The sequence below is a fragment of the Sinocyclocheilus rhinocerous genome, unplaced genomic scaffold (genome assembly GCF_001515625.1).
Source record: "Sinocyclocheilus rhinocerous isolate Xijiao unplaced genomic scaffold, SAMN03320098_v1.1 scaffold1591, whole genome shotgun sequence".
Taxonomy (NCBI): Eukaryota; Metazoa; Chordata; class Actinopteri; order Cypriniformes; family Cyprinidae; genus Sinocyclocheilus; species Sinocyclocheilus rhinocerous.
In genome coordinates, this window is record NW_015652264.1 from 276619 (window position 1) to 299551 (window position 22933).

Below are 22933 nucleotides of genomic sequence, written 5' to 3' on the forward strand. Positions count from 1 at the left end.
ATATATATAACTGTTCATATAAATGTTAATAATATTTCACATACTGTTTTTACTGAATTTTTGATCAAATAAATGCAGCCTTGGTGAGCATAAGAGACATTTTTCAGAAACATAAAAAAATCATAAATATTACAAACATTTGACTGGTAGTATAATTAATATATTATTGAATGAACAGGACAATTCAAAGGTCAAGCCTGTTTGTGAATACAGTTAAAATCCGAAACACTGACTGTGTGAATATAGGCTATGAAAGAGAGCAGACCAGTGGATTGTGCTGACTCCTGTCTGCATGACATCAAGAAATGTCTTCTGTCATAAATGGCTTATGATGTAGTTCTGCTAGTAGCTGATGCGGCTGATGGGAGAAAGGCAGACAATCAGAGAGGAGAACACAAGGACATACAAGCGGTGAAAAACAAGAAGAGAGACACAAGCTGTCATATTCAGTAATATTGATGATTAACTGATGTCATTATTATTAATGACAACTGCTTGCACTGCTATTTTTGAATACTGTCAGATTTTGTATGAATAAACATAGAGTGTTGATTTTTAGTTTTGGGTTTGAATAGAACTCAACAATACAGCTCACTTTAACATTGGACTTGCTTTCAGAAGCTATTAACCAAACAGCAAATATTACACAAAATATAACACAACATTCACACATTTTTGAGGAAAACAAGTATGAACTACACATCAAATTAAGCATTGTGAAAGACGTAACTGAATCAGTCTGGCTAGTCTGAATCAGTAAATGTGTCCACTCAGACAAAACTGTTTAGCTTTCATTTTTAAATACAAATGATGATAAATATGGCATGCAATATTGCTTCTCTAGCTCAAATCAAACTAAAAACTGTATTTTGCAGGTACAGTAGGTCCGTCTAATATAAATGCATTTTGTAGAGTACAAAGACCAGGCAATTCCTTGTGAAAAAGAGATGCATTTAATTTGTGCACTTGTAATGTACTTTAAATCTTAAAGGTATATGTTTTAAAAGATTGTACTTGCAGATCATATAATATTAATTAAATAATAGGCTATTTAAATGTGCTAGTATCATACGTTTCTTAACACATTTAAGTCCACCTTTAAAAAGAGCACTTCAAATTTAATCAAAATATCTTCTTTTTAGTATATACCGCCTACCTTTAGTCATTGTTAAGTTTGACTTAAAAATACATTTTAAAGCATTGTTTTAATAATCTTGTCAGGCATCTTTTGTTTAAAGTACAGCGACTTCACTTCTGTAGTAACCGACTTCTCTGATTGGTGAATCTGGCTTTTAAACATATTTTGAAAGGACATTGCTTTTATGGAAGCACATAGCATTGCATGAAAACCTCAGAAAAAAAAAATATATAAAAGCTTTTTTGAATGGCTTTGAAATTCATTAACTTTAAATATTGACCTTTGACCGCAGGGTTACTGGAGGTGAGCTGTTTGAAGACATTGTAGCAAGAGAGTACTACAGTGAGGCTGATGCCAGGTAAGAACATTCAGACAGACCTATTATAGCGTATTACAACATTCAATAACGTCGAGTTTGTTCTACATAAAATATGCTTACAGACAGTTCTTTTAGGTCACATGACTCTTTTGTGAGCCTGTTTTTCTGTGTGCGAGTTATTTATACCGATGATAAATTATACACTGCTTCTCTTTACAGCCTCGCCTCCTCGAGTGTAATTTTGCATGTGTAAAGGAAAATGTGCATGTGTGTCTAATCGGGGCTGGACAAGAAAATGCGCAGCATGTTATTTGTAGATGATTAATGACCGCATACATTCATGAATGTATAATTCCATGTACAATTCACAACTGCATTTTAAGTCCCTATTTTCCTCTAAGTTGTCTCTTTTTACTGATTATGTCGCTTGATTGTTTTATACTTGTGTTCCTTCCGCCTGTCTTTGTCACGCTTACCCTCTGTCTTACCTTTCTCTGTCACTCTCTCTCTCTTAGTCACTGCATTCAGCAGATTTTGGAGAGCGTTCATCACTGCCATGTTAATGGGATCGTCCACAGGGATCTGAAGGTCAGGACACACACACTTTCACACACACTTAAGCTTCTCCAGACAGTGGCACAGTCCAGTGCCAAATATAGCACAGTCTGACGTAGCCGGATCTCGTATTGTCTAACAGAAAATAGCCTTGCTGTGTCTTGTGAATCTAATATTTTATCCTTTCAGAGCCTTTTAGCTAGTGATAATCAATTCACATTTGTGCGATACAATTCAGACTTTGACAGATTTAGCTTTTTTGTTCTTTGTCCAAAATGTCGTTCGACCTGCTGAGGAGGAATGAGTCATGGCTGCTGTTAAAAAGTCTTTAATTCAATAAATAGCTGCTTTTAGAAAAGCCATTACCTAAGGGACAATTAGGACCATTTAGTGATATGCTTGTGTGTCTGTATGCTATTCTTAAAGCCTGAGAATTTGCTGTTGGCCAGTAAGATGAAGGGGGCGGCAGTTAAGCTTGCTGACTTTGGTTTGGCCATAGAGGTCCAGGGTGATCAGCAGGCATGGTTTGGTAAGCACTACAAAATTATATATATATACGGTATATATATATATATATAAATTCTATGCACTTATATTTTGAAGCAGTGTTGCCAGTACCCCTATTTAATAGTGACACAATGCTGCTGTAAAATAAATTATATTTTACAAGTTTGCAGTTTGAATTTACAATATTGTTTTTATATTTCTTATTATAATATTAAAAGAATCGATATAACAAGATAATGGTTGCATGCAAAACAAGCAACATAACATTATCAGTGTAGTCAGTTCACTAATGAATCACTCTGTAGAGCTGGATCTATTAATGAATTCATCAAAAACGACTCTCAAACTCAAAATTAGTTTAAATTACTTTAAGTAATTGTGTGTTACTTTTGAATTTGATAGGGAACACTGCTTTATTAGTATTTTTGCTATAAGCAATTTTGCATGACTAAGCTTTTGCATGCCGACTGGGCAAAATACACTTTTTAATGTTCTAAACCAGTGGTTCCCAATCCTGGTCCTGGAGAACCCCCAACACTGCACATTTTAGATGTCTCCCTATTCAAACACACCTGATTCAACTCATCAGCTCATTAGTGAAGACTCCAAGACCTCAAATGTGAGTGTCAGATAAGAGAGACACCAAAAACGTGCAGTGTTGGGGGGTCTCCAGGACCAGGATTGGGAACCACTGTTCTAAACTATAACAATTAAATACTGTAGAAACTGCTCCCTTACTTCTCTCTCTGTTCAGGTTTTGCTGGTACTCCAGGGTACCTGTCCCCAGAGGTCTTGAGGAAAGATCCTTATGGCAAACCTGTGGACATGTGGGCCTGCGGTAAGGGATGAATGAGTCACAAAAATATCAGCCTTGTACGTGAGTCGGTGTGATGGATGTCACTGTTGAAGTAGATTAACCGATTATTAAATTATTGCAGTCTGAGTTTTTAAGCAGCATTGAATCGAATCAGCTAAATGGAGTGTGCCTGGTAAATTGTCTTTCTGTTTTTAGGCTTAACACTAGTTAGTCCAATGCAAGCAGTTGAACGAATGTTTCAATTAAGCCTTGATGTAAAAATGATTGCACAATTATTCAAATTCACCATCAGGAAGTTCTTCCAACTTACAAAAAGATGACCAGATGGTAATACAATGGAACTTTGAGTTATACATTCTGAATAGTACGGAATGATTACCATATTCATGCACCATAGTATTTAAAAGGCCACTCTTCAAGGAATACCTTGCTATGGCACATGTCCAAAAAACGTAGTAGTACCAATGTACCATGTCCAAAAAAAAAACCTATATGGTTTCACTATACAGTACTCTGTGCTTGAATATGATTGCTTGAATACAGACATCAGCCGAATTTATGTCCAAGTTAGTTGATATTCAAGTATTTGTTTGAAGAATATTCCTCTTTCAATGTGGCCATAATAGAAGATATGTTTCATAGGTGTGATTCTCTACATTCTGCTGGTTGGATATCCACCATTTTGGGATGAAGACCAGCATCGCCTCTATCAGCAGATTAAGGCTGGTGCATATGACGTGAGTCTGAATTTCCAATGATTTGCCTGCAAAATGTTCACAAAAAGAGAACACACTATAGAGCTACAAATGCAACATCTGATGATTTTGCTAATAACTCTGATGATAAATTGATGCCATCTTCAGTTTCTTGGCTTCTAAGGCTTACAAATTCATACAAAAAGTATTAAATGATGGATTATTCTGTTATGTTTCATGTCTGTATGTAGTTTCCTTCTCCTGAGTGGGACACAGTGACCCCTGATGCTAAAGATCTGATTAATAAGATGTTGACTATCAATCCTTCTAAACGCATCACAGCTGCTGAAGCCCTCAAACACCCTTGGATCTGCGTATGTGTTTCAACACACACTAAAATGCATGCTTCTTTATATACAACAAAATAATTTCCTAATCCTCTCTAATGGCTTGGAATCATTCTGTCTTTCTTTGTCTTTGTGTAGCAACGCTCCACTGTAGCCTCTATGATGCACAGACAGGAAACTGTGGAGTGCCTGAAGAAATTCAATGCCAGAAGGAAACTCAAGGTTAGTTTTGGTCTGACTTTACTCAGACAACTTCTACATGTGTTTTGACCAATCTTCAGCTTTCTTTACACTTCACAGAGTCTCACAAACTATGCATTTACCTCCTCACTGCAAGATCTAGATCCAGAAAGTTTCTTTTAAATGTACTGCTTCATATTATAGCATTACTACCTATACTAATTAATTATATTACATTTGTCAGTTATTACAGAACGTAAGTTAGTTATTTTCGGATAATGATGTAGTTACAGGCTATCTACCAGCAGGGTAACCAGCCCAGCCTCGGATCCCTGGGACAAAGTGACAATGTTGTGGAAAAGTGAAAGTTTTCAATTGTATTCGCCAGAAAAGTAACACACATTCTTTATTTTAAAAAAGTAATTGGTGGTATTATGTGTAAATTAGAAAAGAAAAAAAAAATTCTTTATTCATTATTTCCAAAATCTCCAAGAATTGATTATGTAATGCAATGATTATTTGCAATGCCCAAACAAACAAGATATTCTAGCAAATTAGACATCCTCCAAATACATCATAAAAATGAGGGTATACATTGCTCCTGCTGTTGCTTCTGTACTATTCTTTCTTTAGAAAAGTAACACACATTCTTTATTTTTAAAAAGTAATTGGTGGTATTATGTGTAAATTAGAAAAGAAAAAAAAAATTCTTTATTCATTATTTCCAAAAGCTCCAAGAATTGATTATGTAATGCAATGATTATTTGCAATGCCCAAACAAACAAGATATTCTAGCAAATTAGACATCCTCCAAATACATCATAAAAATGAGGGTATACATTGCTCCTGCTGTTGCTTCTGTACTATTCTTTCTTTCATTTCTCTCTTGCCTGTTGTTTTATTCCTTTTCTTTCATTTTCAAAACCTTTTTTGCAACTAGGGTGCAATTTTGACCACTCTCCTGGTCACAAGAAACTTCTCAGGTATGTCTGGCTCTGCTGACCTGTATGTGTGAATGTGTGTGTGTGTGCTTAACCTACAGCTGTATTAAACTCTCTTCTTTTTATCTTCTTATATGTGAACTTGATTCATAATGCTATTTTTTTTCATAAACCTTGTTATTAGTTATTTTGCAGTTAATTTGTTAATTAGTTTTAATTATTTTTATTTTTTGGACAAAGGCTGTTTTAAAGTAAGGTGGTAACACACGCCATTTCAGACATTTTATTTAACATTTATTTTCTGTTTATCATTGCTTTATCTCTTTTTGGGGGGGTCCGGTGTGTCTCGTGAGGTAAGAGTCTGATTGGACATAAGAAGGGGATGTGTTTTTACTCTAACCAGTGAGCTGGTTTGCTTGTTTGACACACTTCCCCTGTTACTCTGAGATACTAATTACCCTTGTTTGCATGGAATCAAACAGATTACATTCATAATGTCAACTGACACTTAGTTGAACTTATATGAACTTACATTTTAACTTACATTCAGTGTTTTAAACAAACAAAACTTGAAGTTTCAACTGCAAATACGCATATTCAATAATATAATAAAAACAAGTTCTTTATGAATGTAATCACAATAATAATTCTAAGTTACTGGGAGAGTTTTCTGTCTTGCTCGTAGAAGAAATATTTTGAATGCTTGCTCATTTTCTGGTTATATTTCCATCTGCATATTTTCATGTACATCCTGGAATGTTACATTTATATATAAGGTATAATTCAGAGGTTTCGCATTTACATATGATGGCTGTTACCAAAATATAGTTCTAAACATGTTATAATAGAATTAGAATGATAGAAAATCTTTGATTTAGCGTAATAGCTGTATGGTCATCTGCACTTATTTTGTGATAAACTGTATTTTAAAGCAACTCTATCTTTGAGGGAAAGTGTGTGCGATATGTTTCTTGATATGTTTACCAACAAGGAGATTGTACAGCACAACAAATTGTACAGTATATAATTTAACACTAACACACATCCCCTAAAAACAGAGTTGCTTATTTTGGTTTTAATTGTGTCTGGGTTTAATCTTTTTGATCCCTTCGCCTTGCATTAGTTTACTAAGACTTCCTATCCTAAAAATGAATGATTTGTATGACTGTGAATTGTTTCTCCTGCCCGAGGTCTTGTGACACAATAAGGAGAACAATAATCTCAGAATGCCTGCTGCATGTGCCTTGATGGATTTGTAATGTTATAATACATACATATTCACCATTCCCTTTTATTTTTCACCCAACAGCAGCCAAGAGCTTGTTGAACAAGAAGACAGATGGTGTGAAGGTGGGTTAAATCTGTTCATTTTTTGGCAAAACTAAAATGTATAAACAACATGAGTACTTGGCAATGCCTTAGAATAATCTTGGAGCAGAACATTGTGAATTTTTTATGTTTGTGTTTTTTGTTGGATGTTTTTTTCCTTTCTTTAATTGGATCAGTTTCCAATTCAATTACAATATAGTTAATATATTAGACTGCTGTGTGGCATTTTGATAAATTCCATTTCAATTCCAATTTTCAGGTTTTATTTAGGAAATAGATAACATTTTGGTAATAAAATAAATATTTGATCTTTCAGTCATTTAATGAATTTGCTGGAAATTAAATGGAATTACCCATCATTCTCATGTTAATGTTGTCTTGTTTACTGAATATGAATGTGTTGCAGTATTCCAGTGTTTTTTCTTTTACTTATGGGGAAATTCACTAAAAGTAATCTTTAGGAATTCACAAAAGAAAGGAAAGAAATGCAATCTATAATAAGCCTATAATCTACATAGAAAAGAGGACTTTTTCTTAAAATGAATGACTATTACTTAATTCAAATACACATAGTGAAGCACTATGCCAGATACCACAAAAGATGCAGGTTTTGTTGAATTGTTGTTTAGTGAATTTGCCCCATCTTCTTTCCACTCAATGTTTTTCAGTTCCCGAGTTTCTTGTCTCATTTTATTTTCTCATCTAGAATTGTATTTTCTAAAACAGTTCACAAGAGTTTTCTGACATGAGTAACAAAATCTGATGTTGGTTTGTCTCACAATCCTGTCACTCAAGTCTATGTCTTTATCAGATTTTACATAAGAAAAATGTAAAATAATTGGGCAGCTTTCACAAAACATTTTAAAGTCAAGAATGGATATAAATGAATAAAATTATTAGAATTATTAATAAGAAGTAATAATGTAAATTGCCAATCACAAGCCATTTTACATTCATAATGTGAAATTTTAAACAGGATATTCCACATGAAAATATATAATGGTCAGAAATTGATTGGATCATGAAAAGCAAATGTTTCAGACAAGAATAAAGCCTGACCGAGTTTACTAAATGCCTAAACTGCTATTTGGCGAACATTATCCAGTAGCCCACTCCAATCCAATAGCCTAAGTGATATCAACAGAAAAGAATTCAAGTTATGGCACTTTGATTAAAGAATATGAAGGCAAATAATTATTTTTGTTGTTTTGGAAAATGTGTACTAATGAATCGTTCACCATAAGACTGGGAACATGCATTAAGAAAGTTTTGACTGCAATATGTCAAGTGTAAAAAGTTAATTTTATAAAGAAAGAAAGTAATTTAAGAAAATTGTCACCATTGTGTGTGTGAGTTGCTGTATCTTCAGATCATCTGCTCCCTCATGTGTATCTGTGTTTGTCAGTATATCTGTGTATTTTTTCTATTTGTGGATGCCCTGTCACAAAATTCCTTTTTTCCCCAGTCTTGCGTAATTTTGTAACCTTAGTGTGATGCATCACACCCCACCAATGTGATATTTGGTAATGTGTGATGTGTGATCTGCTCCTCGTCCCACTTGCAGGTTAACAACAAAACCAACCTAGCCAGCAGCCCCAAAGACACAGGCCCCGCCCCAGCACTGGTACCCATGACAACAGCCCTGCACCTGCACGACCTCACCCCTGTAGACCCTCGCCCTTTGACCAACAAGCCAGATTTGCTTACTTTTCACCATAACACAAAAGTTCTGTTCCAAAACCTAGTGAACCTAGTTTCTAAGGCAACATCCTAACTGTCAAACAATATCATACATGATCAAACACCAAAACAAAATGGCAGTTATTGCATAAAGCAAACACAATTTACATTTGATTCCAACAGATTTTTATGTTAGCATGTTGCTAAGCTAACAATACAATAACAAGAAGAAAACATGTAGGCCTACTCAGATGTTGGGTGTCATGAATTGCCCCGAGACATGAAGGTAGAGGATCCAAATGCAGTAGTTTATTGAAGGGGTAATCCACAAACATAATTCAAAGGCAGGCAAAGGTCATACATAAATAGGCAATCCAAAACAACGACAGAGTAAGGGGCTGAGGCAAACAGAGTAATCCAAAAACAGGCAGAATAACAAGACCAGGAACCAAGATATGGGAGAACCAGGATACAAGTCTTAAAAAAAGCAGTAAAGACTCCAGGCTTAAATAGGGTGAGCTAACCATGCTAATGAGACACAGGTGCAAACAATGATTGCTGATGAGACCGGGCAGAGGATTATGGGGAATTAAGTCCTTGATAGAGTAGCAGAAGTCTGGAATGGAGTGCCCTCTAGTGGACAACCAGGGCACTCCAGCTGGTGATCGTGACATAACCCCTCCTCAAAAGGAATGGCTTCCAGACACTCCAAAACAACAGAAGTTCAAGTTCAGGAGGGAGGCGGAGTGGACCAGGGGGAGGGATGGTGGGCCAGGCCCATGTGGTGGAAGAGGGCCTGGAGACAGAGGTAGACCAGGGAGCCAGGGCGGAGCAGATGCCCACCAAGGTGGATCAGGCGGGACTGCAATAGAGAGCACAGAGAGGTTAACAATAACAGGACAGGCAGACAGTTCAGAGATGGTATCATTGGCTATGACAGGACAAGCAGAGAGTTCAGGAACGGCCTCTTTGGCCATGACAGGACAGGCGGAGAGCTCAGAAACGACCTCCTTGGTCGTGACAGGGCAGACAAGGGATTCAGGGATGGCCTCTTTGGTGGTGACAGGACAGGAGTTGAGCTCAGAGACTGCCTCCTTGGCCATGACAGGGCAGACTATGAGCTAAAAGGCAGCCTCCTTGGCTATGACTGGACAGGCAGAGAGTTCAGGGACGTCCTTCTTGGCCGTCACAGGAGAGGCAGGGAGCTCAAAGGGCAACCTCTGTCGCTGAGACAGGACAGACAGGGAAATCACAGGCTGGCACCGACACAGGACTGAGCTCTGGGGCTTGAGTGGACTCTGGCACAGATTCACGGACCAGAGCAGGCTCTGGAGCGGATTCATGGACTGGAGCGGGCTCAGGAGCTGACTCATGAACTGAAGCAGGCTCTAGACCATACTCGTGGACTGGAGTAGACGCTGCCGCCTCAGAAGTGTGTATAGCCTAGACTCACAAAATGGCAACCGCCATTACTGGAAGGGCTGGGCTTGAGAGCACCGAGGTCACTGGGATGCCTGTCGCTTACACTGAAATCAGTAGTGGGTCCACACTGGACATCAGCCTTACTTGCTTCAAGAGCAATGTTCATGACGGCCGGAAACACTGGCGTGGTGTCCATGATTGCTGAAGACTGGCAAAATGTCCATGACGCCTGGAGACTCTGGTGTGGTGGCCATCTTGTGAAGGGGAAGCATCCTCTACTTCCCCAACAGTGAAAAAGGAGCCACTAAGCATTAGCGCACAGTCCAAAAACTCAGCCAGTGAACTCTCGAGGACCATCACGGATGAGTTTAGATTGATAAAGTCCATTGAGTCCATAACAAAGGAGATCAGTGAGAGCATAGTCTAGGAGGTCAGAGAAGTTAGCAATGTTTAGAAAGTCCTGGATGTGGTCCTTGAGGGATCGATTACCTTGACTCAGACGGATGATTCTTACTGCTGGATCCATGTTGGCTAAGTCTTCTGTCATGAACTGCTCAGAGACATGGTAGAGGATCCAAATGCAGTAGTTTATTGAAGGGGTAATCCAAAGGCAGGCAAAGGTCATACACAAATAGGCAATCAAAAACAACAACAGAGTAAGGGGCTGAGGCAAACAGAGTAATCCAGAAAACAGGCAGAATTACAAGACCAGGAACCAAGATACAGGAGAACCAGGATACAAGGCTTAGAAATGCAGTAAAGACACATACAAAACTTAGCAAACAGTGAGAACCGGGCTTATAGGGTGAGTTAACCATGATAATGAGACACAGGTGCAAACAATGAGTGCTGATGAGACTGGGTAGAGGATTATGGGGAATGAAGTCCTTGATAGAGTGGCAGAAGTCTGGGATGGATCGTGACATTGGGTGAAATAGTGACATTTGAGATTAGAGATTAGATTGTACTATATTTCATGTTTCAGTACATACATATATTTTAGTCAACATTTCTTGGATTTCTGAGATTGGTTTATCTGAAAAGGATATGATGCTGCCTTAGGATTTTGCCTAATGTTGTGTCCTAAATTTTGGAACAGCTTTCACATTGTTTGTCTTGATTGGCTATCATGCTAATGCTAATAATCAAATGCATCACTTTTAGGCCTTAAACTATGTACAGTATTTTTAATGTATATAAAACAGGTTAAGGCTTTGTTAACTCCATATTTTCATATCAAGCAAAAATAAAAGACAATATATGCAAGGAAAACCAAGGGTTTGTCAATCTGGCACTGTTGGCGTGTCGTCTACCCAAAGGTCAAAGACCTTGCATGATTTTACTCACCTCTCATGTCACCTTTATGTTATACATGTGTTGTTTTTCCATTGAACATTCCTGGAAATTTAGGGTTGTATTCAATCAAATTGTCTTTGAAACATCAAAAGCGACTGCTGCTACTTGATGTTTTGTAATGATATAGTTTTATGCCATTTCAAGCACAAAATCCATATAATGCTTGTGGTTTTGCTTGCACAGTCATGGTGTATTGCCATTAGTGTACTATTTTTGCACATTTGCATATCCCATTTGTTTAAATCTAAATCTTGTCGAATAAGAGTGTCTTTCTCTGACAGATGCATAATTCAAGTACTTGGAGTGAATGTTTTGAAGTACCTGACTTGTGTTAGCATTGCTTTGATAGGGTCGTATGATTGGAGCTCATTGCTGTGTGTAGCTTGACATTGTTTGCCTTCCATAATGACGCAGACATGCACGTGAGCAAATGTCTCTCAGACTGACGACACTATGACGCACTCGTACTGACACACATAGACCGTTTCTCTCTCTCTCTTTGACACACATGCACACTCAAGAGGGTGATGCTTCTTAAATGACAAGTGTGTGTATGTAATCTTCTCTAATCTGGTGGTGATTAGACAAGACATCATCAATTCCGCTCAGTCCTGCTCAAAGACCACCAGGCTGATTAATTACATCTGTCAGTGTGTGTGTGTGTGTGTGTGAGTGACCTAGGGATCACCTCATAGCAGTGATCCACAGCTTCTTTGTTTTAAAGAAAGAATATATTATGTTACAAGAGAAAACTGATCCAAAATCTGTAGAATTTCTAGTGATTTATTTAATCATTTCCATAAATCAAACAGCAATCAGATACATTGCAAGCAATAGATTTAAAACACGTATACAGTAATATATGTCAGTCGTTTTCACTGACATAAAAATTTGCACTGTACTGTATGTATGTTGAGCGTACAATACTGACTACTACTACTATTAAGTATTTTTTATGGTTTTGAATTAAGTCTCTTATGCTTATCAAGGCTGCATTTATTTGATCAAAATACAGTAAAAACAGTAATATTATCCCACACGATCCTTCAGAAATAATTCTGATATGCTGATTTGGTGCTCAAGAAACATTTGTGACCCTGGACCACAAAACCAGTCTTAAGTCGCTGGGGTATATTTGTAGCAATAGCCAAAAAAACATTGTATGGGTCAAAATTATCGATTTTTCTTTTATGCCAAAAATCATTAGGATATTAAGTAAAGATCATGTTCCATGAAAATATTTTGTAAATGTCCTACCGTAAATATATCAAAACTTAATTTTTGATTAGTAATATGCATTGCTAAGAACTTCATTTGGTCAACTTTAAAGGTGATTTTCTCAGTATTTTGATTTTTTTGCACCCTCAGATTCCAGATATTCAAATAGTTGTATCTCGGCCAAATATTGTCCTATCCTAACAAACCATACATCAATGTATAAATCTCAATTTCATAAAATTGACCCTTATGACTGGTTTTGTGGTCCAAGTTCACATTTCTTATTATCAAGACTGAAATATTGATAATATAGTTTATATATTTTATATATTTTGAACACACTTCTTTTTGCACTTCTGATTGCACTTCTTTTTAAATTGCTTAGGCAAGAAAATGTCTTCTAAAATATAGATTTAAGCTATTCCAGTTCCAATTATACTCCAAACCAATAGGATATTTTTTATTCCATCTCTTCTCATGAGCCGAACTGGAAAATGAGCCATTTCAGAGAATCAGGATAGGACTAATAAGTCAACTTCTAAATTTTTAGAGGACAAATCCACATGCATAGAGATTTCAGGTTTATTTCTGAGGTGTAGTTTGCTAAAGCACTGGCGATATGTATGGAAAACGTTCAGCATGAATGGGAGGAAGAAGGCTGTATGTGTGTTTAGATGGGGGTCCAGACTGCATTATCAGGCACATGCGAGTAATGAGACTCTGTTCTGATAGCCTTGTTTTGCCAGCTGGATTTATTTAGTAGTTTGTTTTTATATTTTTTCTTTAATGCCTGAAAACATACAAAAAGTCATTTGCAGTTCCATGCATGTTGTGTCTGGTGCTCAGCCATTATATGCCATTATGCTGTATCAAGCTTCTTTTTCATATACAAATAATACTCTTTTTTTCACTCCTTTTCACTCTTTCAGGAGCCACAAACTACCGTGATCCACAACCCAGTGGACAGAAACAAGGTAATATGACGCATTCCTGTTAGCAGTGGTGAATCAAAAATAGAAACACCATAAATGAGACCATGTCCGGTGTCCAGTCTAAAAGTGATTCACAAGTATTCTTTCATATTTCCCTAGGAGTCTACAGAGAGTGCCAACACAACCATCGAGGACGAGGACATTAAAGGTAAAGCTTGGCTTCTCTCTGCCTGTAGACGTGCCGTTTGTTGCTGTTTTCCCTCCTCAATATGTCTTCCATCTGTGCTTCTCCTCAGTCATATGTACACTCTTTCTTGTTTATTTTCCCCACCGAATTTGTACTGCCCGTTGCTGCCATTCTCCCCTCCCTTTCACCCTTCGTTCGTTTCCCCGCATAAGGGTGTCTGTTTCAGTATTTCTTGTCGAGTGTGCTATTTGAAATGTCTTCTTTTTCGTTTGTCCTGCTCCTGTTGTTTCTTCCTCTCATTGGTTCAATGTACAGCCAGGCGCTTTGGAAACCTCAGCATTAATTCAATCTGGCAACCCGCGGGCCGCCCGCAAAACTCCGAGCCCAAGCAGGCTCCCCCCTCCTCGGTGCAGAGTAAGTCTGTAATGGGCAGGAGACAAAATCAACCCGTCCTCCCCTAACGTCGTTCAAATGCTTCGTACCCCTCTTGTATGAACGAGAGGCCCCTCAACAACTCAAATCTGCCCTTTTAAGGATATTCTTTATTCATCAATTCTCCGAATGTTTTAATCCATCCGGCTGCTTCTATCAGACACACGTTTGTGTCTGCCTATTCTTCACGGACTGTGCATTTAAGGCCAAGAAAATCATAAATCACAACAGCTTTAAAAAAAAAACCCCCATCAAATTCTAATTTAGATTAGCTTTAAAAAATGTTTTGTCAGTCTGGTTTTAAAGAAAAAACTCCAGTCTTTGAAGGAGAGGGAGACATAGATGCGTGTAGCATGTGTTAGAAAGGCTTGATGGATTAAAAGCAAGTAAATGGGAAATCAGGTTTTAATGTGTAAGTACCAGAACGTTCTTTCAAATGTGCTCTTCATGAAAAGACACCCTCTCACCATCTCAAATTATCTCGACGTGGGAGAAAGACCCTTCTTTTGCCTTTAGCACTCTTCATTCTTGCCAGAAAACCACCTGACTGCCTTTTAGCTCTCTATAGATGCTATAGGCCTTCCGGTTGCACTACTAACAAACCTCTTCTTACTGAAAAGACTGTTCAGTTGACCTTTTGCCCCTGTGTCCTAGGACTAGATTCTGCATTATCCTGTATTGCACATACATATTGTGCAGTATATGTATATATATATATATATATATATATATATATATATATAGTATCTCTCCCCCCTTCCCACCAATCCAACCTGAAAAAAATGTAGATTTATTTGTGTATTTTCAAACAAATAGAATCACTTTGGATTTGTTTAAGCTCAGTAATATGGAATGGACCTAAACCAGTATTGAAAGGACAATACGCAGTTTTTCAACGTCAGATTCTGTTTGCACTTTATGTTCACCTGACCATAAGACAAAATGCATTTTGTCTAGAGTCTGTGTTTCACATGATGAAAAAATATTTGTTTTTAGGGCTGTCAGTAGATTAAAAATATTAATTGAATTACATGCGTGGTATGCGGATTTGTTAATCAAATAAATTGCAGTAAATGTATGTGTAAATAAAAAGGTAATAATTCAAAGACATTACATTATTGTGAAAGCTTCGATTTGATATATGACAACTGGATTTAGAAATTAATGTTAAATTTTAATACTCTAATTAATCGCACTTTAACAGTGTGATTGACAGCACTGATTCCTTTATTGTTGTCATTTTTTGTAATGGCTTTTAAACAAAAACCACTCTGATATCTTATGAAACACAGAGGAGAATGGTGTTTTTCCACATATGCTAACAGCGGCATTATACTGAATAATGAAAATGATGTTGAAAAAAGCTTGTAGGCCCCATGTTACAAAGCATGTCCATTCTAAGAGAAACCAAGAATTAGATGGAATGCTTTTCTGAAGAAAAGTAAAGTCCTCTTTTTCTCATTTGAAAGCCGCAAACCTTTTCCATCTCATTTGTCATTCAGTGCCTTCCGGGCGAAAGACATCAGCCAGCAGACGTATCCATTCCTTTTTTTCTTTCCATCTATTAATTTGCAGACACCATAAACTCAATGCTGGAGAATGAGTGATTTAATGATATAATTAATATTTCACATTAAATGAACTGTTAAATATTAAAAGTACAAAGTACATTTAACGTCTTTTTGCCCGGTGGGCTGGAGTTATTATGTCATCATCAGTAGAAGTAGATACATTGCACTCGTTTGATTTGGTGCTTTCATAAGAAATTGCCTTTTTGACCAATTATGAGCCATCTCTTTGCTGTCCCTTAGCTTGCCAAGTTATCAATAAAGGTAAATTTAAACTTTAATACTTTGAATGAAAGTGTTGCCTGTGATTTTCCACCAGTAAACACTGCTCATTCTGAAACTCACGGTAGAGCACTAGGAGTTCTTTTGGGTGCCCTTTGTTTATCAAGTGTCAAAATTGCCTCTTGTTAATAATACAGTAAACGGAACAAATACAGATTGTGCATAGTCATTATATAAAATTCACACAACCTCTGTGAAAGCCATTTAGGGCTGGGCGATATAACCTTTTATAAAATCTTATATAAAATCAATAAATCTCAATATTTACAGTATGTATTTGTTCTGAAATTACTTGGAGGATGGAGTTTTCCCTTTTTGGTTAAAGTTTGTTATTTTTTATTTTTTTTTACTTAAATAGGCAGGTTTTCCACACTGTTTTTCACTAAATGAACACAAGAAAATGTATATTTTATTTAAATGCATCATTACCTGCATTCAGGAACTTCAGTGAACATGCCTGACGCAAAAGAATCGTTGAATCAGTTTTGAATTGATTCACTGAAATGTGCAGTTTGATCTGATTCATTGCAATGAATCAAACGTACCATCTCTGTCAACGTTTTGTACATTACTGAACATTAGTGAAGTTTAAATCAGAACGCCATTAAAACACTCTCATATTCATGAAATGAACTCTCAGGAAAAAAAAGTACATTACTTTAGCTACTAATATATACACTTTAGGTACTAATATGTACTTTTAAAGTAGTAATATGTATATTTAAGGTACAAATATGTATCATTTAGGGATAAATAAAGTAAAAAGATGTACCTTTTAGATTTTGTACCTTAAGGTACAGTCTCGGTGACAGCTTTGTACCTTATTTTTCTGAGAGTGTATAGACAAAAAAGGATTGTGAAACTAGTCTAATCACAGACTCTCTAAGAAACGTATAATGGCCAAATAAAAAGTAATAATTATGGTATTTATGATTCATAGCAAATATTCTATAAATCGCCCAGCCCTGAAGCCAACTAATACCTGCAAAGACAAAAGCTGTAAAGGTTCACTGTAAATTTTGTCCGGTGCTTTCTAAACAAAGGTTTGCATTTTTTGGATTGCATAAATTCAGAAATGAGTTGGGATGTTGATTAATAATTTTGATTCTCACGCTGTGAGGATGTCTGACTCACACGCTAGACATCTCCGTGTGTTTCAGCCCGAAAGCAGGAGATCATAAAGGTGACCGAACAGCTGATTGAATCCATCAACAACGGAGACTTTGAGGCTTACGCGTGAGTGAACGCACAAACCTGTCGCCATGACAACCGCAGCCCCTCTTAAGAACACTAATGCATTGCTTTTATTTTCTCTTGATTACTGAGATTATTTTTAATGGTCTGCTCCGTCTATATTTAAAACCAAGCCTCACTATATAACAGCTTCAAATGTGACATGTTCACATTGAATATTAACAGTCTAAAATCGGCTTTTAATGCTTTTGGACTAATGTCTGCACTCAAATTAAGACTTTTAGCTTTACTTTCTACTCTTTTTTTTTTCACAGAAAGATTTGCGATCCTGGCCTTACTTCCTTTGAGCCAGAAGCTTTGGGAAATCTGGTGGAGGGGCATGACTTCCACCGGTTCTACTTTGAGAACGGTATTTAGATTCATATCATTTCACACTCAGAACTTAAAGAAAATATCCTGATGAGTTTTGATTACAACAGTATTTTGATCACCGTATTTCTGCCATCTCCTTTAGCACTGTCCAAAGGTAATAAACCAGTACACACTATCTTGCTGAACCCCCATGTGCATCTGATCGGAGAGGATGCGGCATGTATCGCGTACATCCGTCTGACCCAGTACATGGATGGCAGTGGGATGCCACGCACCATGCAGTCAGAGGAGACCCGCGTCTGGCACCGTCGAGATGGCAAGTGGCTAAACATACACTTCCATCGCTCTGGAGCCCCCAGCGTGCCCATCATGTAAGACTCATAGAGCATCTCTACTGTTTAATGTATACGATAATGATATTGATCACAAAAGGGTCATTCAAAGGAAAATGCATGAAAAGCTTTTTATCGTTTAATTTGAAAAGGTTTCTGCGGAGTCTGACCTCTCAAGAAATCCAACATTTTAAATACTTATATACTTATACTGCAATAAATTGATCATAAGTGACTGTAAAAGATCTCTATTTTAAATAAATGCTGTTCTTTTGAACCTTCTATTCATCAAAGAATCTTGAAAACAAATGATCACGATTTCCACAAAAATAAAAAGCCGCACAACTGTTTTCATCATTGATAATAATAAGAAAAGTTTATTGAGCACCAAATCTGCATATTAGAATTATTTCTGAAGGATCACGTGACACTGACAACCAGAGTAACCCCTGCTGAAAATTCAGCTTTGCATTACAGGAATAAAACGATTACATTTTAAAATATATTAAAATAGAAAACAGTTATTTTAATTTGCAATAATATTTGACAATATTTCTGTTTATTTGTCGAATAAATAAATTTAATAATTAAAAACATAAAGAAAAAATCTTTAAAAAAAAACAAAATTTTGAATGGTAGTGTATATTTGAAGACACATATGCAGAAATAATGGCCTGAGAATGATAAACCTGTTATTATTCCTAGTGGCTTAGTTGCGCTAAATGAAGAAATATCGGTCAAAAGGATACATTACTTTAACATGACTTCATAATTTAGTGGAATTTGTTAATTCTAATTTAATATCATGTTTATTTCTAAATGTTATTGATGTGTGTTTGTTTGTGTGTATATTTTGTAGTTAATGGAATATTAGGCTTCAATTTTTCCCAACTGAGGAGAAACCATCAGCAAAAACCCAACTGTCTGTCAGTCAAGCTGGAGGTGTGTCTCCTAAGCCACACCTGCTTTCCAACAACCACGCCCCCTCTCCCCTCCCCCTCGAGGGTCGTTTACATGTTACCGCACATGGACCAGAGAATTCAAGCATTTTGCTAAAGGTCATCACTTACACCAAAACCCGTGGGCCATTCGCATATATGGACAGTATTAAAAGGAGTGTATTTTTAACGTTCTTTTCTGTTTCTTTTTTTTTTAAAGCTGTTTTGGTATGCATTTTAAATGTATAGATATGTAAAGAGAATCACCTTTCCCCAAGTCTGTACTGTATTTTTATGTCTATTTATGTGTGTGCAATATATCAAATTTTGAAAGATAAGAATGTTAATATTGAGCTTGCTATTGTTCTGGTGATGTACATATGTCGTGATCGTTCAGATAAAAAATGATAAAATAAAAATGTTTAAAAAAAAAACTTTAAGAAACTTTTAAAAACACATACTTTAAATTCTGGCTTATGGCAAAATTTAAAATTTTAGTAAATGCTGTCAAAAAGCTTTGTTTATATTCGCTAGCTTACAATGTTTGGCTCCTTAAAGATTATGATTTACTTTACTTGATTTAAGAGAACTGCAGAATACTATGGACTGTATGTTTACCTTTATGTCATAGAATATGAGAAAAAAAACAGATATCAAAGAGAATGTAGCATATATGATACATCAAATATTGACAAGCATTGGGTAATGCATGGAGGACTATTTTTTGAATGACCATGCTGTTTTGTTTATGTTGTGTAATTCATGGTTTCCTTATCAAATTGTTTATTTCTTTCAATATCATAAGGATCTGATATGGTAATGATGACAGCGTTTATCATCATGACCCAACATATCTAGAAGTATCACCCTACCTTCAGATCTATGTAGCTTAATTTTCCTATATTGAGTGGCTGTAAAAATATTATCCTTTGACTTTATATCATGGCTGTATGAGAAAAAGAAATATAAGTAGCTTATGAGAAACTACATGTATCATTTTCACACATATTTGTGCTTTTTATTTACCCTGACATTATTTTCGCCCCTTGGCATGAAGAGCGAAAGTGAGCCGAGCCTGATTTACAAGCATGCACACTGCCCTTAGTGGCGACTCAGTGTCTGTGCGCCACTTAATCGGAAGCTGATCTCATAGAAGGTGATGTCGCAATGGAACGGTCTTCCTCGAGGAAAAACCTCACCACTACTGGACTATGCCAACACCATGCTTTCCGTTTTCTCCGTGTTCCCTTTTCTCTTCTTAAAGACATTTCCTCTGCTGATACTTACAGAACCTCAATGCCAATATGAGGATGTGAACTACATAATTCGTTGCCATGGTGGCGCTAGCAAATCAACATATTTAATGAAAAATTCAATAAATGTGTGATATGTACTGTATGCATGGTCATGTTTCAATTTCCTCTTCAAACACAACCATAAAATAATGACCATAACGTGACACTTATACACTTTTATTCTCGTTCAGCCATATACACACACTGCAGCCAAGGTATAGTGTTTAAATGTCTTTTTTAAAAGTCATATAGTAAACTAATACATGCCTTTAAGGATAGATATTTATGTACTATATATATGCATATTCTTATCTCCACAGACACAGAATGCGGATTCAGTAAATCAAACGTGGGCCAGTCACAGTGAAAGTAGTAGCATTGTTCAAATGAATGACATTGCTCAGTTTAGAGGATGACTTTTAATGCTGTTCCAGGGCCAGTTTCCCAAACCCAAATTATTATAAGGGGGAAAAAAGCATACACTCTAAAAAATGCTGGGTTAAAAAGGGACAAACCCATCTATTGGGTTGTTTTGCTAACACAGCTGTATTAATCTGCAGTTAAAAAGGAACTTCCCAATATTCTGAACTGAAGCCAACCTGTTATTTGAACCGTAAAGAGAATATTCCCACTTATGTTTCATGACACACACAAAGTATCTAAATGAAATACATCAAAATAAAAACAATTATTAAAAAAAAAAACATACATCCCTTATGCTCACTTCCGAAACCAGTAACATATTTTAAAAGCGTTCACCATCATAAATACCTCAGAGCAAGATTCCTCGACACATACTGATATTGAGCAATATGTACAGAACAAAATTAATATAATTTGAAAATAAAAATCACATTTTTGTTTTCACACACACTCAAACACACATACTCAAAAGAAAAGAATACATTCAGAAAGTTAAAAATAGAATCATATGCATAACTTAACTGATCACTTGAATTTGATTCCACCTTTGCTTCCCGAGTCCCTCTTTAAATGCTTGCTAAATTAAGTTTAAAACCATAAGCACATGTTAATGTGTTCTATTGCAACAAAAAGCTCTACTGAAATGTGATGATAATGATGATGATGATAGAACTGCTACAGATCACAGACACAAAGAGAGGGGTGAGACGAAAAAGACAGTCGTCTAACCATAGAAAGAATCTGTTATTAATAAGTGACTGCTGCTAGCTAAGCATGCCTGCTAATATCCATACAGGTGGCTAATGTGATCTACTGTCATTTTAAAAATGCATATTATATATACTCTCCATGGACAGAATACACAGACACACAATACCCCAACAGCTGATAAAGAAGGCAAGAAGTTTTCAGACATCTCAACTGTTGAGATCAAAAGAGCATGTCATGATGTGGCGATATAATGCAACGATATTCAAAAGTTGTGGTAGGCAGTGCAGTACAGGTTCTGTTAGTTCAAGCTTAAAGGTTCTGAGTATGAACAACCAGGACTTTTTTTCTGTTTTGATAAAAGCTTTTTTGGTTATTGTGATTTCTTTTATTCGTTTGTGTTCATTATTTCATTTGTATTATAATTGAGGGATTAGGAAAGGAAAGGAAAGGACACCAGTTGGTCACAATGAAAGACAAACAGATAAACATTTGTGGTAAACTGGGGAAAATAAGGAGAGAGAAAATATTGTCTGTTGCCTTAAACTGGGCGAACATCCAGTTTGACTGGACAGGAAGACTGAAAGTGGCAGGAGTGAAGTGCACTCTGGGATTGCATGAGCATGGTGCATAGGAGTGGTTAGGAGGGCGGACAGGCTCAAAGAGAGGAGCGATGGAGATAGGGAGAGGAAAATGAAGGGGGGAAACCATCACTCGGACTTCCCTTCAGCTTTCTTCCTCTCAGTCGTTTTGGGCACAGTAGTGGTGAATGAGGTGATGGAGGTGATGCTGTAGGTTGTCATGGGGCTCAGACCGATCATCTATCTGCTCCACGCACACCCGCTTCTGTCCCCCAGCATCCCTCACTACTGACCTCATGTGGGTTCTAGACTTCTGCCTCCTCGTCCTGTGAGTGAGATAGAAAGAAAGAAAGAAAGAAAGAGGGCAGAAATCAATGCTTTTCTGTCCTTCCAAAAGGTTTCAAGAGAAAAAAAAACATGAAAATACCATAGTACTTTTTTAAAGTGTAAATTCAGATATCTTATAGGAGAGAGGAAAAAAAATTTATTAGAGAAAAATAAAATGTAAAGACATGCTTTGTTAATAAATATACACACATCACTGGCAAATATAGACATTCTAAACTCCCAATAAAATCTCTACAGGACATTTGTATAAAAATTACATACAGTACCACACATTTGGGTCAGATTTGTAAAAAGAGATTATTACTTTTATTTAGCAAGGATGCATTTAATCAATCAAAAGTTACAGTAAAGGCATTGTACATATTTTATACTGTATGTATATGTGTGTGTGTGTGTGTATATATATATATATATATATATAAAATTCTATTTCAACTAAATTCTGTTTTGAATTCTTTTGAATTTTCTATCCATAAAAGAATCCTGGACTAAGCAGCACAACTGTTTTCAACGGACAATAATAAGAAATGTTTCTTGAGCACCAAATCAGCATTTCAGAGTGATTTCTGAAGGACCATGTGACACTAAAGACTGAATTAACGGCTGCTGAATATTTAGCTCTGCCATCACAGAAGTATTACAAAATACAGTAGTATTTCTAATATAGTATTTCACAATATTAATTACAGTTTTTACTGTATATTTCATCAAATAAATGCATCCTTGGTGAGCATAAGAGACTTCTTTTAAAACATAAACTTCTTACTGACACCACACTTTTTGAACATAGTGTAAATATTTTTTCCCCTATACTTGCCCCCCATACACACACTGTCA

The 22933-nt window shown here is 36.4% G+C and overlaps 2 protein-coding genes across 15 annotated transcripts in view; one reads left to right on the plus strand and one right to left on the minus strand.

Annotated features, from left to right (window-relative positions):
- The window catches only part of LOC107714220 (calcium/calmodulin-dependent protein kinase type II delta 2 chain), a 33774-nt gene extending 13635 nt beyond the window's left edge, over positions 1–20139 (plus strand). Inside the window, exons 5-22 of one of the 9 annotated variants that reach the window (XM_016520007.1) lie at positions 1431–1496; positions 1973–2045; positions 2439–2541; positions 3274–3357; positions 3979–4073; positions 4283–4405; positions 4517–4600; positions 5499–5541; positions 6809–6849; positions 8393–8452; positions 13434–13478; positions 13596–13644; positions 13939–14037; positions 15867–15887; positions 17066–17141; positions 17414–17508; positions 17614–17842; positions 18663–20139. In XM_016520007.1, coding sequence (XP_016375493.1) covers positions 1431–1496; positions 1973–2045; positions 2439–2541; positions 3274–3357; positions 3979–4073; positions 4283–4405; positions 4517–4600; positions 5499–5541; positions 6809–6849; positions 8393–8452; positions 13434–13478; positions 13596–13644; positions 13939–14037; positions 15867–15887; positions 17066–17141; positions 17414–17508; positions 17614–17842; positions 18663–18666 — 1390 coding nt within the window. In that variant the 3' untranslated portion in view covers positions 18667–20139. The remainder of the gene's footprint in view (positions 1–1430; positions 1497–1972; positions 2046–2438; positions 2542–3273; positions 3358–3978; positions 4074–4282; positions 4406–4516; positions 4601–5498; positions 5542–6808; positions 6850–8392; positions 8453–13433; positions 13479–13595; positions 13645–13938; positions 14038–15866; positions 15888–17065; positions 17142–17413; positions 17509–17613; positions 17843–18662) is intronic. The other 8 variants (XM_016520008.1, XM_016520011.1, XM_016520009.1 and 5 more) reach the window with 8 other exon arrangements.
- A 590-nt stretch (positions 20140–20729) lies between these two features.
- The window catches only part of LOC107714218 (ankyrin-2-like), a 38713-nt gene continuing 36509 nt past the window's right edge, over positions 20730–22933 (minus strand). For all 6 annotated transcript variants that reach the window (XM_016520003.1, XM_016520001.1, XM_016520002.1 and 3 more), the window contains one exon: positions 20730–22074. In XM_016520003.1, coding sequence (XP_016375489.1) covers positions 22054–22074 — 21 coding nt within the window. In that variant the 3' untranslated portion in view covers positions 20730–22053. The remainder of the gene's footprint in view (positions 22075–22933) is intronic.